Source organism: Lissotriton vulgaris, chromosome 7, assembly GCF_964263255.1.
Source record: "Lissotriton vulgaris chromosome 7, aLisVul1.2, whole genome shotgun sequence".
Classification (NCBI taxonomy): domain Eukaryota; kingdom Metazoa; phylum Chordata; class Amphibia; order Caudata; family Salamandridae; genus Lissotriton; species Lissotriton vulgaris.
Genome location: NC_141695.1, coordinates 551,015,146 through 551,030,221, shown reverse-complemented (window position 1 = coordinate 551,030,221; position 15,076 = coordinate 551,015,146). Strand labels below are relative to the sequence as shown.

Here is a 15,076-nt window from a genome sequence, read left to right as displayed (position 1 = left end):
ACCACGGTGACTACTTTTTTTATTTTTATTTCATTATTTTCATTCCTCATTTTTAGCAGAGTGTCACCATGTTTTTATGTACCATGCCCTGTACATTCTGCTATGTTATTTGTCATCCATGATCAAAATGTGTACTTAATTGTATTTTTACTATTTTGTTTACAGCATATTCATTTTTATATACATGTAATATTTACATCTTATTTTACTACTATGCTCTTTGCATTTTAACTTTAGCAAGTCACTGATTGTGATTCTTCATTATTGTTAAGTGAATTTCATTTCACTACATTTCAGCATGCACTTTTCCAGTTGCACATGCCTATTCTTTCATGTGGTCATTCTCCACATCCATTTTCAGCATGCATTTTTCCACTTGCACATGCTTATTCTTTCATGTGGTCATACTCCACATCCATTTTCAGCATGCACTTTTCCACTTGCACATGCTTATTCTTTCATGTGGTCATACTCCACATCCATTGTCAGCAACTTTTTGTTGCGTTTTCTCACAGTACCTCGCAGTACCCTTTTCACACTCCCTTTGCATGGGATTCATTACAGTTCGTATTTCACCTCATGTTTGCGATTATAACTGTTTTGTGGTTTCACTTTTTCAAGAATCCACCCAGGTGTATCTCACACACCTTCTTACATCTTTTCTTTCCATTTTCTCCTATTTTCACTTTTCATTTTCTCGTCACCTCCACATTGGTCTGGCCAACCGGTGTGCTCTGGTGGTGTTTTACTTTGTCTGTTTTTCATTATTCTTGCCTTTGTGTCACCATTGTTGCGCAAATCTCATCTTTCTTCACTTGTTTACCTTTACACCACTTTTCCTTTTTACCTTGCAACACTTTCATCTTATTCGCATCTGTTCTCTCTATAAGGGGGAAGAAGGTTTGGTTCCACTCATTTACATGTTTGAAAATGTATTTTTCATTTCTTCCCTTCAAGATGTTTCTCGAAGAAATTTTGCTTGTAATTTATTGTACCAAGTTTTCCCTTCTCTTTCTAAAGAAGGGAGAAGATGTAGTGTACTGCTCAGCCAGGATGTATGACGTGAGTGAATGTGGAATGTTAGAATGTTGGATGGATGTGTTCAGTTGCTGAATGGGCTGAGCAGGACTAGGACCGCTCCTGGTGGGGCTCTCTTTATCAACACTTAAAATAAATACCACATCATTTTAATTACAAAGAATGGACTTGCTTGTGTTCATTACAGTCAGACTATTCCTTATATGCATCTCTATGATCCAAGTCTTTTGTTTTCCCATTGCATATATGTTGTTTGCTTGTTCTTTTGTTTTTGCTGCTTCAACTTATTTGCTATTTGTACAACATATTGGAAACGGTATTTTTATCTGTGTTTTTACTTATTTTACTATCTGTACAGCGCTCAGATACCGACGGGTTATGTTTGCGCTATGTAAAACTCCTTAAATAAAGAATGTCTCAATGTCCTGAATTAAAGGATGGTGACATGAAAAAGCCCACAGAGACTCCAACCGGACACTATAAGAATACAAGAGACCTTTACCTTGTAGGGACCAACCACGGATGAAACATGGAAACTACCCAGCTTCATTTTATTCCGCCGCCAAATTCTAAACACAATGGGGTGGTCATCTTTATTTACAGAAACTTTAAATTTACCATAATAGACTTTAAACTGAATAAGGAGGTAGGATTACGTCTGTCTGACAGTGGTAGCGGTCTACTACCCTACCAAAAACCAGGAATCTTTTCCTTACTGAATTTGCAATCCAACTAAACTTCGAAGAGGAATACATTATTCTTGGAGGTGGCATCAACTTAGTGTGGGATGGTACTCTGGATAGACTGGGGACCTGGAGAGGATATACTAATGCTTTCTCTAAGAAACTGAAGTCCTCAATAACAGTGGGCCGGAAACATATTTGTTGAGAACTGAATGTACAAGGAAGGGATTACACCTTTGTCCCGAACGTCCACAGATCTTTCTTTCAAATAGACTATATATATGTCTATTTTCCATTTCTTTTCTGGTGCACGTAGGAGCAATTTATCTGACAATGATCTTAGGATGAGAGAGCTGGATATAGGACTGACACAGAAGTGAAGAGGTTCATGGAGGTAGCATGCACACCCCCACTCAGAGGCCATATCTTCAGAAAGGAGATACAGCGAAATATAAGAGAATACTTCACAATGAATAAAGGTAATGGAGTGTTCCCCACATGGAGATGCATTTAAGGAAGTGTGTATGAGTAAATGTATTGCTATGATCCAAGGGCTTCACCAATTATGCATACATTAAAAACAGAGGATAGAAGGGAGAAATCAAAAGTACTGAACACAAATGTAGATTGTTACGTTCTCTCAGCCTACTGAGAAAAATATCGGGGATCTAGAGCCAACTGTGCAAGTGCAGTACTAACCTCCTCAGAGTGCACAGAAAACTTACATAGCTAAAAGAAAGATCTGAATACTTGCCAAAATTCTGGTTGAAATATTAGAATCCCCATTGGCTGCAGAAAAGGTATTACGAGTAACACTGGCTCATTAAAGCCAGAGAACCAGATGGTTATAGAGTGAACTTTTATAAAATGCTATGGCCCGACTGTTACCCAAATAGACAGAACTGTACAAACATATGGTGGAGAGAAGTAGGTGACCCCTATTAACAGTCACTCTTAATCATGGAAAAACCACATTGTAAATGCTCTTCGTACAGGTCTGAAGCCCTATTTAATATATACTTTTTTTAAATATCCTTTTATTGATTTTATTAACGAAGAAATCAACATTCGGCAAGATCAAGTAAGACCGAAATTAAATGACATTTGTAAAGGGCAGTTCATTTGGGATACAATGCAATCATGTAATACAATCTACAAACAGGACAGGGAAGTGAGGGAGACAAGGATTCTTCTTCGTGGGGGGTTGTAGGAGCAACACAGATATCCTCCCTATATGAGTTCCACTTAGCCCAAACTCTGGACCATTTTTGGGGGGATTCCTCTTGCCACATAAACAGTTTTCTCCCTAAACATACACCAATCAAGATTTCACTTCCACGCCGCCACCGTAGGGGGCGACAGCCCACCCCACAATTGTGCGATGACTCTCTTGGCCACAGCTGCACCCAGGGTAACCCACAGCTTCTCCGCCCCAATCAAGTCTGTGGGCTCCCAAACATTGAGGAGGCATCTCTTAGCCTCGGGTGAACAGGTTTACGCAGGACCTCACTCATAACTGTATGTATCCCTCTCCAGTATACCTGAATTTGGTCACATTCCCAAATGACGTGCATCAGGGTGGCAATCTGTCCACACCCCCTCCTACAGTCCGCTCCATCTCCGCGCCCCATAGGGACCAACTGAGGTCCGGTGATGTAGACCCTGTGCAGGAGTTTCAATTGCACCAGACGGAGACACGCAGAGAACGCCACCTCCAGGGGGGAGGCAACCGCCTACCTCCACTCCTCGTCGTCGAGCAGGAGGCCATCTCTCTCCCACAGCCCACATAGTTTATTCAGAGGCTCTGGTGTGTTATTAACCCCTTGTATGCTCATGACGAGCTGGGTTCGTCATGGCACACAATCGCCATGTGCTCATGACGAGCCCAGCTCGTCATGACACCCACCCACGGGGGAAGCGCTGGCGCTCCCCCAGTAGGCGGTCGATCTGCGTGTTTGCACCGGGGAAGGCAGGGTAAAACCATCCCCTGCCTCCCCCACCCCCCCACGTCATCATTGGCATCAGCGCAGAGGTTTCCCTTTGTTCCCCGATGCGCAGGAAGCCATTGGCTTGCTGCGCGTTGGTGAACAAAGAGGTACGTTTTGATGCTGGGTAGGGGGGATTTAAACGAAAGAGGCATCGGGGGAAAGGAAAGGAATGGGTTTTCCTTTCCCCTCGATGCCTCTTTTGTGCATTCCTGCTGCACGATTGTGCGATTGTGAAGCAGAATTCCCACTAGCGCCAGGGAATTCTTTTATGTGGCCAGTGTTTTGTTGGTTGGGGGAGCGGCCCCTTGGGCAGGGGGGCAGAATATATATTTTTTTTAAATCGGCCCGCAAGGCTGATGTAATAAATGTGCTGGGGAGTGGCCCCTTGGGCAAGGGTCGCTCCCCTTTTGGGGGCCTACATTTTTGCTTGGTTTTCCCCCCTGAGGGGGGGGGGGGTAGATTTAAATTTTAACATTGTATTTGGCCCACTGGGCCAATTGAATAAATGTAGTGGGGAGTGGTCCCTTGGGCAAGGGTCATTCCCCTTTTTGGGGCATACATTTTGGTTTTGTCTGCCCCCTGGGGGGGAAGAGGTGGCAGTTTTAATTTTATTTAAAAAAAAAAATGGCCCACTGGGCCAATAGAATAAATGTAGTGGGGAGTGGCCCCTTGGGCAAGGGTCACTCCCCTTTTGGGGGCATACATTTGGGCTTTGTCTGCCACATGGGGGAGGGGGCTGAATTATATTTTTTACAATAAAATCAGCCCACTGGGCCAATGGAATAAATGTAGTGGGTAAGTTTTGTTTGGGGGAGCGGCCCGTTAGGCATGAGTTGCTCCCCTTTTGGGGGCATACATTTTGGCTTTGTCTGCCCCCTGGGGGGGGAGGGGGGGGGGGGGCAGATTTTAATGTTTAAAATAAAATCGGCCCACTGGGCCAATAGAATAAATGTACACTCACAACCAGTCAACTGAACTGAGTTTAATCCATCATCATGATTTAGCTCACTCCACCACCGCAGTCAGACATGGCCATATGCAAATTAGTCTGACCCTGTGCCTCATGGGAACAGTCCAGCCCGAACTGCCAAGCCATGTCTTCCCTGGCCGGGAAACAACCATCCTGGGACCGGTTTCTGGCTAATCAGCCGTCATCAGCCAGGCTAGCCTGAGTCCAGTGGCAAAGTGAGCAAGGGTCCGAGGTCTGGCCATACCCTGCCAACTTAGGGCAATCAAAGCGCACAGTGTCAGACTGATTTGCATATGGCCATGTCTGAACTGGAGTGGTGGAGTGAGCTAAAGAATGATGATGGATTAAACCCAGATCAGTTGACGGGGGTGAGTGTTAGATTTGCTCAAGCGCTCCATCCATCATCTCCTTTGGTATCACCCTGAGGGGCAGTTCGGCTGATTCTTTTTTTTTTTTTTTGTAGGGCCACTAGGCCACCAGGGTTTTTTTTATGTTGGGGAGCCGCCCCTTGGACATGGGTAGCTCCCCTTTATGGGTGGATGATTGGGGCCATTTCTGCCCTCTTTGGGTGGCTGAGTAGCAGTATGTTTTTAGGCCCATTTGCCCGAAAGCCACTAGATACCAGAGTTTTTTTTATTTTAGTTTTTGGGGGTGGCCTCAAGGGCAAGGGTTGCTCCCCTTTTACTGGGGTGAATATTTAATTGATACTCTTAGGCCCACTTACCCCTTAGCTTGGCAGGTGGACTGGTGCATTATTTGCATATGTGATTGTAATGTTTTTTTCTCCTTTTTAATCTAGTGCAAAGCTTTTGATTCCTGTTTGCGGTTTCGACAGTGGTTGTTCTGCAGTTTTGCGTAGTTCCATTTTTTTGGTAAGAAAAACATTTGTGTTGTATTTACTCCAAATGAGTAATATTGTAATGTATGAATGAATTTTTTTGTAAGTGGTGTCATAATGGCAGCATATTTAGTTAGTGTTTTGAGAATGAAAATCTTTGAGATGTGTTTTCCATTGTCTTATGTGTAATTTTCTTTTCTTTCTTTTTTAGTGGGATATTGTTGATCCATACTGTGTCTGTGCAGAGTAGGTGGTGGTGAGTTTAGCTGTTTCTGGCAAGGGAGTGGTATCGTTTTGGGAGTGTATAGGTATTTCTGACAAAGGTGCATTTTGTTTATTACTTATTTTACAAAGTGTTTGTTTATTAGTAATCATTATCACTAGCTGTAGAATGACTGCTCAGCAGGTGGTTGGTATGCTTCTTGAATCTTCCTCTGAGCCGGATTATTAGACTGACAGGGAGAGGGGGGAGGGGAAGATTCTGGCAGTGAGTTTTCTCTCCACGTGGAATCATCGGATGATGAAGGTTTTCTCAGTGCAGATGAAGTTCTTGTTTTAGAGAAGGATACTGCTGTGCAAGAAGCATCTGGATTGCAGCCTGAGGCTGCTAGGCTTCTTACTGGAAGTGCTGGACTCTGGGTTGATCCAAACATGGTGCAGCTGGTGTTGCCTGCCTTTAGCGGTGATTCAGGGTGTAGAGTGGATTGTGAACATTTTTAACCTATAAAAAATTTTCAGTTGTTTATGGATGATGTATTTTTGGGGGAGATTGTTGAGCAGACTAATTTGTATGCTGAACAGTTTTTGAGGGACAACAGTGACAAACTTAGTCCCCACTCTAGAGCTACCCGATGGACTCCCACAAATCTGGAAGATATTACGAAGTTTTTGGGTTTGACTTTATTGATGGGTTTGCTAAGGAAGCCGAACCCGGCTTCATATTGGTCTACCAGCCCCTTGATGGCAACAGCCATATTTCCTGCAGTTATGACTCGTGATCGGTATTTACTTTTGCTACGTATGCTGCATTTTGTTGATAATTCTTTAGCGTTGCCACATTTTCACCGACTGTGACAGTCTTTTTAAGATTCAGCCTGTTCTTGATCACTTTGTAGATCGATTTTCAGAGATCTATACTCCACAGAAAGAAATATCTGTTGATGAGTCTTTGGTTTTGTTCAAGGGTCGTTTGGTTTTGAGGCAATACATCCCGAGCAAGAGGGCATGCTATGGAATTAAGCTGTATATGTTGTCTGAGTGTAGGACAGGATAGGTTTTTAATTTTCGTGTGTAAACTGGTAGAGATTCCACTATTAACCCCCCAGGTTGTCCGTCCACTTTTGGAGTTTCAGGGAAAATTGTGTGGGATCTTGCTAGAAGACTGTTTAACAGAGGCCACCATTTGTACCTTAATAACTTCTACACTGCTGTGCAATTATTTAAGGAATTGTTTAAAGTGGACACTTTTGCATTTGCCACCATCCGCTCTAACCGCAAAGGTTATCCGAAAGAGCTTGTTTGCAAAAAACTACAGAGGGGTCAGTGCAGTTCCTTGCGTAGTGAAGTTCCAGCGACAGGCAAGGGCCCAAAACATTTTTTTTTGATAGGCAATGTTGATGTTGCCTCAAAACATTTTGTGTCCTTGCACTTGTTCGGGTACTTGAGCCTCCCACACAAGTGAGGCACCATTTTTATCGGGAGACCTGGAGGTATGCTGGGTGGTAGGAAATTTGTGTGAGCCCGGTGATGCCACACTTTCCCACACAAAAATGTGTGAAAAAAGTAATTCTTTTCAGCTAAAATTGAGATTTGCAAGGGATTCTGGGTAGGGAAACGTTGGGGAAACCACGCAAGACATACCTCCTTGGAAGCACCCGGGTGTCTAGTTTTCAGAAATGTGTGGGTTTGGTAGGCTTCCCCAGATGGCCGCCAAGCACGGGGCCAAAAACCCAGGTGAGCCCACTTGCAAAACCAGGGTTTTTTCCAGATAGGCAATTTTGATGACGCCTCACTGAGTTTTGGGCCCTTGCCTGTCGTGGGTACTTGGGCCTCCCACACAAGCGAGGCACCATTTTTATCGGGAGACCTGGGGAACGCTTGGTGGTAGGAAATTTGTGTGAGCCCGGTGATGCCACACTTTCCCACACAAAAATGTGTGAAAAAAAGTGATTTTTTTCCAGCTACAATTGAGGTTTGCAGGGGATTCTGGGTAAGGAAACGTTGGGGGCTCCACACAAGCCATACCTCCCTTGAAGCCCCCGGGTGTCTACTTTTCAGAAATGTATGTGTTTGGTAGGTTTTTCTAGGTGCCGGCAGAGCTAGGGTTCACAAACTACAGCTAGGCACTTTGTCAAAAAAGGGTCATTTGTCACTGCAAAATTGAGGTATGACCATGTTGCGTTTTGCGCCGTTTCCTGTTGCAGGCACTAGGCCGACCCACACAGGTGAGGTACCATTTTTCTCGTAAGACTTTGGGGAACGCCGGCTGGGTGGAAATATGTGGATCCACGCGGATTCCAGAACTTTCCACCACAGAAATGTGGGGAAAATGTGTTTGTTTGGACAATTTCTTTAGGTTTGCAAGGGATTCTGGGCAACAGAACCTGGAGGGAGACAGTCAAGTCACCCAATCCTGGATTCCCCTGGGTGTCTAGTTTTCAAAAATGTATAGGTTTGCTAGGTTTCCCTAGGTGCCTGCAGAGCTAGTGTTCAAAAACTAAAGCTAGACACTTTGCAAAAAAAGGGTACATTTTCATTGTGAAAATGTGGTGTGTTCACATTGGGTTTTGAGCTATTTCCTGTTGTGGGCACTATGCCTACCCACACAAGTGAGGTACCATTTTTATTGGGAGACTTAGGGTAATTCGGATGTGTAAAGCAACTGTTATTACCTATTGATATTTGATGCATTGCTGCCTTCGAAATGAAAGACATTGGGTAAAAAAGAAGTCATTTTGAAAAAATGACCGATAATTCTCATGCTAGTACGAGTATTCCCAATTTCGAAAATGTGCAAATATGTACTGTTTCTAAACTCTATAATTTGTTTCCATTTCAGAAATACATAGGTGTCTGTCATACCGATTTTTCCATGTATACATTTTCCCACAATAATTGCTATATACCCGGTACATAATAAAAAGCCATTGCAAATTACTGCTCAGTTTTTGACTCTGTGTTCGTCTGGTTCTTGGTGAACCTACAAGTCCTATATATCCCCACAATCAGGAAGGACCAGCAGACGTAACGGTATATTGCTTTCAAAGAGCTGTCATAAATACAAGAAGTTACAGGTGAAAACGTTGACACAAAAGGCTGTTTTTTTCAACTAATTTTCAATTTGTCCTATATTTAACTGTTCGTTCCTATAGAAAAACCTTGATCGGTCTACACAAATGACCCCTTGCTGAATTCAGTATTTTGTCTACTTTTCTAAAATGTATAGCCTTCCAGGATCCATTATTGCTTTCACACTCATTTTTACCATCAACTGGAAGGAGGTTGAAACAAAAAATTGCAAAAATAGGCTATTTCCCAGACAAATGCCAAAACTGTGTAAAAAATGTTGGTTTTCTGACAAAAGTTTGTCATTCCCTAAAAGCTGGGAAAATGGTAATTTCAGCCCCACAAGCCCTTTTTTGATAACATTTCCAGGAAAAACTTGAAACGCTTTCATTTGCAGCCCGTTTTTCAAATTTTTCCCCCCCAAAAAATGTTGCTGTACTTTGGCTAATTTCTGGAACACCTCCTGGGGAATACACAAACCCTGGGTACCTTTAGAATCCCCATGATGTTGGAATAAAAGGACACAAATTTGGCGCGGATACCTTATGTGGTCAAAAAGTTACAGGGGCCTAAGTGCGCACTACCCCAAATAGCCCACAAAAGGCTTAGCATGGGGGGGGGGGGAATGCCTAGCTGCAAAGGGGTTAACTAGCTTTTTGTAGGTCAGCGAGATTGCTCTTTGTGGTAGCAGCCCATCCAACAACCTATCTTCTAAGGGGGTGGAGTCTGGGATGGGGGGGTCCTTATCAATGGCCGTGGTCGGTGCATGTCTTATCTGTAGATAACGGTAGAACTCAGAGTCTGCGAGCTCATGTTGTTGTTGCAACTGGTCAAAACTGAGCATGGCACCCCTCACCCAAAGGTCGCCGACCCGGGAAATACTAATAAGATCCCATTTGTCGAAACCCTTGTAGGAGTGAAGGCTACCTAGTTGATCCGAATCCCACAAGGGGGTCGCGAGCGTCAGTCTACGGTCCCACCCTAAACATTTGTTTACTGCGTGCCATATCTGGACCGAATAGGAGGTGGGCTCAGTTAGGCAGAGTTTCTTGGGATTAGCATAGAGGGCTCTGTTGTACACCCTACCCGGCAACAGCCACCTGTCCATGGCATAACCCGGGTCGCCCGGAGCCCTATGCGAGCCCTGGTTGACGGCGGCCAAATGGGCTGTCCAATAATATTTTTTAATGTTTGGGAGGCTGATGCCACCGTCAAACCAGTTAAGGGTGAGTTTGTGGAGTGCTATTCTCTGCCTCCCATCCCATAGCAGCTGCCTCTGTAGGTCCTCCTAGCTGGGACCGGAACAGGATAGTTCTGCAGGGCATAGACTAAGCGGGGCAGGGACATCATTTTAAATAGAGCGGCTCTACTGAGCATCGAGAGAGGGAGCGCCCTCCAGCTGGCAACATCCGGTCGCTGGCGCTGCAGAATTGGTAGCAGATTTCTCTCATACCGGAGCCCAAGGTCAGCGGTGACAAAGATCCCCAAGTATCGGAAACAGTTGGATACCACCTGTATCGGACAGTCCCCAGAGAGAGGAGGAGTCTTCCTGGTCAAAGTATACATGAGTGATTAATTGAGTAACCCGAGAATTTGCCAAAGGACGTGGAGATGTCCAAGACACATCTGAGGGACTTCTTGGGGTGGGCTAGATAGAGGAGGATGTTTTGTCCGCATAGAGTGAGATGCGGTCTTCCCACTCCGCCGACCACCGCAGACCCTATATGGAGAAGTCGCACCGAATCCATTCTGCCAGAGGCTCAAAGGACAGATCGAAGAGCAGGTGAGATAGTGGGCACCCCTGTCTAGTCCTTTGACAGAGGGCAAAAGGATCGGAACGTTTATTGTTAACCACCACCTGCGCGAGTGAGGCGGAATAGAGGAGCCTGACCCATGATATGAACGGCGGCCCAAACCCAAATTTGGAGAGTACTGCTACGAGGTAAGGCCATTCGATCGTACCGAATGCCATAGAGGCATCTAAAGACAGGAGTAGAGCATCTTCCTGGATTGAGAGGGCCCGCTCTATCACACCATGGACTCGCCGTAAATTTAGCGCAGTGTTGCCATGAGGCATGAAGCCTGCCTGATCTGGGTGAACTAGAGCACCAATCACTTGCGATAGACGGGTGGCCCTATTTAATATTGATATATAACACTGATGTAAAACTATGCAAGAAGATACTTTAGGGTACACATTTTAACAACAGATATAATTCACACAGACCAGTCAGGCACTATAAATGACAATTACACGCATGCTATTGTCAGACAGGTAGTCCACTTTGTCAAGAAGATTGAGAAAGAAGGTGTGAGTGATTCTAGTGTCACTCAGTGCTAAGAAGGCCTTCCACCGGGTATACTGGCCGCGGTCATTCTTTGGGATGGTTCTTGAGACTGCAATGGGGCCCAAATTACACATAAAAGGTGATACCCAATTACCTGCTGTCTCCTACTTCGAGAATAACTTAACAGTCAACAAATGGGTGTAATAACGTAGCACAGGGGACCATTGTTGCCTTTTTTGGGGGGGTGGGGGGGGGGCACTGAGCCGCTAGCCAATCACGAGCAACAATTAAATGATACCCAGATATCCAGGGCACTGCTTTTGCCTCAGATAAAAATCAAATCCCTTCCTGCCCTGACCACTCATTAATACATCCTATAAAATCTCACCGGCTATATAATTAACATGGGTACATTTAAGTTTTTGAACCTCACACTACCAGAGAAAATCGTTTCCAATCGGGTTTTCTTCTTTTTATTTACAGATCCAAATTGTATCTGTTAACTAGGGGGCAGAAAATGTGCAAAAGCATTTATTTTTAATGTGGGTGAGGGGTAAACAAAACGAGGGGCAAGAGAGGAAGTGGGATCAACACAGGGTTGGAGCAGAAGTAACATGGGGCACAGATTGTGGGAGCAAACAGAACGTACAGTGCAGCACTGGGGGTAGCAAATAGGGGGAGTGAGCAATGTGGAGCTCGTGTGGAGAAGCACACGAGCAAGAAGGAGGAATTAGGAGCATGAAAGGCGAGCAAAGAATTATACAAGGGAACACTTGGAAAATACATGCACTTTCATGGAGCACTTCACCTAAAAGAAAAAAAAAAGTAGAGCTTTTCAAGCAAGCAGCTTAAAACACAAATAACGTACCCAGGCTGCAGGGGAGGGACAAACACAAGCAGAAGTAGGAAAGGTAACAAAATGACAACTAAAAAGCAAGCAATGACGGTGAAAACGCCAACCAATGGCAAGCAACAGGCTGGCTCTAAGGAGACTGTGAACTTACAATACATCTCACAATAGAAAGCACAAGCGCCGTCTAGAAGGCAAGACCTAAAAACAATCCTTTCATAAAGGCTGCTGACAACTTTGCCCCAGATCGGAAACACCCATTCAAACTGACTAGGTTTAACATTCACATATATTTGGCTTTGAAGACAAATTACTCATAATATCCAAGAACTTACAGGAATGTGGTCCTTCTTCCCCTTGTGCGAGGAAGCAACGTGTGCAAGGTACTGAATTACTTTCTTGGTGTTTTCTGTCTTCCCGGCACCAGACTCTCCTCTGCAGAAGGGTAAAAAACATTATTACAAATGCCACTTCACTCCATTCTGTACCACTTAAGTAAAAACATGTACAATTAGGCAACAAAACTGTCAACAAGATGGAAAAATGTAATCAAACAAGTTGCTCTCCCCAGATACCGGCTTGCAGTCACAAAATCCATCATAATAACCAACAAAGTGGGCTTCCAAGAAGACTGGTAAAAAACATGGTTGCTATTAAGGTGCAGGGCACCTAGTCAGTCCCTACTCAAGTTCTAGTTTACTATAATAATGTCTTCATCATCACAGTTCCGGTTTCTCAATATCAAGTCCAATTCTGCCGGTCAGGAAGTTACTACGCCCAAATTTGAAAATAGTTTCCTCTTGATGTAGAGCTTACCACACACTGGAGCTCAGTGGCCAATAATTTACAGGAATGGAACAGTAAAACTGAACTAGATTAGGAAATTCGGTGGTAGGTAAAAATCCAGGCCCACTGTAAACGACCCTAGGTATTTTTGCTATGTTGCACGAGGTGCCAGACATCCACGTGTTGGCAGGACACCATGTTTACTGTTGTGGACTTTGTTTTTACAAATTACTATTTAAGCATTTTTCTCCACTTGGTTCAGATGAAGTGAACGCAAGTCCTCAGAATGCATTAAGCTATCAAATCAAATCACAGTCATAATAAGCCAAGTATTCTTTTTCTTCTACATGCCTATTCATTGTAGCAAACATGGGTGAATGTCAGGAATTTGTATCAATCACCAGTGCTAGTTTTACGAGCTATCCATAAGGGCAAATTACCTACAACAAAACAAATTTCGTTATTAGTTCATGAGAAAATATAGCAGAATGACCAAGCACTTTCAATATCCCTTCACAACTACAGAAAGGAAATGACTTGTCAAGGTGGTCTGTCATCAAATAATGGTGCACGTTATCAGTTACAGTTGTCCCGTCGGCTGCTGATGGAAGAGGAGTAGCTCAGTATACAAAACCTTAAGAACATTTTAGGTCGAGCCTGGGCAGCGTATGCGCTGCTCTGCGAACCATGCTGTATTGAGGTATGGCATAGAAGCTCTGCCCATTTTCCGCCCCTCTTTCCAATTAGCTCCTGTTACTGTCCTTGTGAAATCGTTGCTTTTTATTTGTGACTAGGCTTGGTAGTCCCTCCTTGGTAACGCCTTGTCTGCATCTGTAACCTCCCATAAGGACTGGACTTTTACTTATGGCGATACACGGTTTGCTTTATAAGTTGGTGAGCACTATTTTCTCCAATCATCACCTTCAGGCCACAGGGGTGCTTAAATCATGCAGTCGGAAGCTGCCCTTGGGCGAGGGCATGTCTCTAATGCACATAGCTGGTTCGCTAACTTTAATGCTGAGCGAGGCGCCCACTTCAGGGACACTGTGCTCTCGAGATTAGCATTATACATGACAATGCCTTTTATGGGTTTAAAAAAAGCTGCAATAATAAAATGCATTGTCATTTACAATACTAATAGGTCAAATTTTGTAAATGCGAGTTCTATTGCATTGCAAATGCTGGTTTGGTTTGTAGTCCCTTTACATGGAATTTCCAGACATTTCTGAGACATGAAGCCATAGCAATCCATCTTTTGCCCCATGATTGCCAGAACTAAAACAAAAGCTGCTAGCCTGGGTCTAAAGCAATTGGCCCAGTAAAGCATGGTTCTGTACACAAGACTCCGTACCAGAAGCACAAGTTACTTACCTTCGGTAACGATATATCTGTAAGTAACAGTAGTTAGTTTTAGATTCCTTACCTTAGAATATCCCCAGGCGTCAGACTGGATCCGGAAACTTTTGCGTAGCAGTACCCTTGCGCGTCGGTAGGCGTCGTCTGCGGCTCCGCGTCAGTCATCGGCGTCGTGGGCGCCGCGATGACATCGCCGGAGTACTTAGACGCCGCCCTCGCGCTGACGTCAGTTCTTATACACAGCTTTTTCCGCGCCAGAAACGAAAATCTATGATATAAACCAACACTAGTGCCATGAAACTAGGGCCCTGAAAGGGGATGACCTTAACCCTAGATATCGGTTCGCAGAACGGGGAGGATGGGTGGGGCGGTACGGAATCTAATACTAACTACTGTTTCTTACAGATATATCGTTACCAAAGGTAAGTAACTTGTGCATCTGAAAGAAACAGGTAAGTATTAGATTCCTTACCTTAGAATAGATACCCCAGCAATAACAACCCGGTGGTGGGTCTGCGAACCAATTATCACACCAGAAAGTCCTGGAGAACGGAACGGCCGAAAAAGCCATCCCTCCGGACTTGGCTGCCCAGGCAGTAGTGTCTTGCGAACGTGTGTAACGAGGCCCACGTAGCTGCCTGATGGATGTCCTGGAAGGGGAATCCCCGGCCCTGGGCAGTAGTAGCCGCTGTGACCCGTGTGGAATGAGCACGAAGCCCCACAGGAGGCTCCTTTCGAGCCAAAGAGTAACAAGCCTTGATGCACAAGACGACCTATTGAGAAATGGTTTATTTGTGCACTGCCCGTCCCTTCTTAGCGCCAACATAGCAAACAAAGAGTTGGTCATCCACCCGGAACTGGCGTGTGCGATGCAGATAGAAGGAGAGGGCACGTTTTGGGTCCAGATGGTGGAGCCGCTCTTCCTCTTTCGAGGGATGCGGAGGCGGAAAGAAGGTGGGCAAAGTGATGGACTGCCCGATGTGGTAGGCTGTGA

At 44.6% G+C, this 15,076-nt stretch overlaps 1 protein-coding gene across 7 annotated transcripts in view; it reads right to left on the bottom strand.

Annotated features, from left to right (window-relative positions):
- Positions 1–15,076, bottom strand: part of MYH10 (myosin heavy chain 10) — a 1,221,191-nt gene that overhangs the window by 1,003,721 nt on the left and 202,394 nt on the right. For all 7 annotated transcript variants that reach the window (XM_086930637.1, XM_086930640.1, XM_086930641.1 and 4 more), the window contains exon 5: positions 12,276–12,375. In XM_086930637.1, coding sequence (XP_086786763.1) covers positions 12,276–12,375 — 100 coding nt within the window. The remainder of the gene's footprint in view (positions 1–12,275; positions 12,376–15,076) is intronic.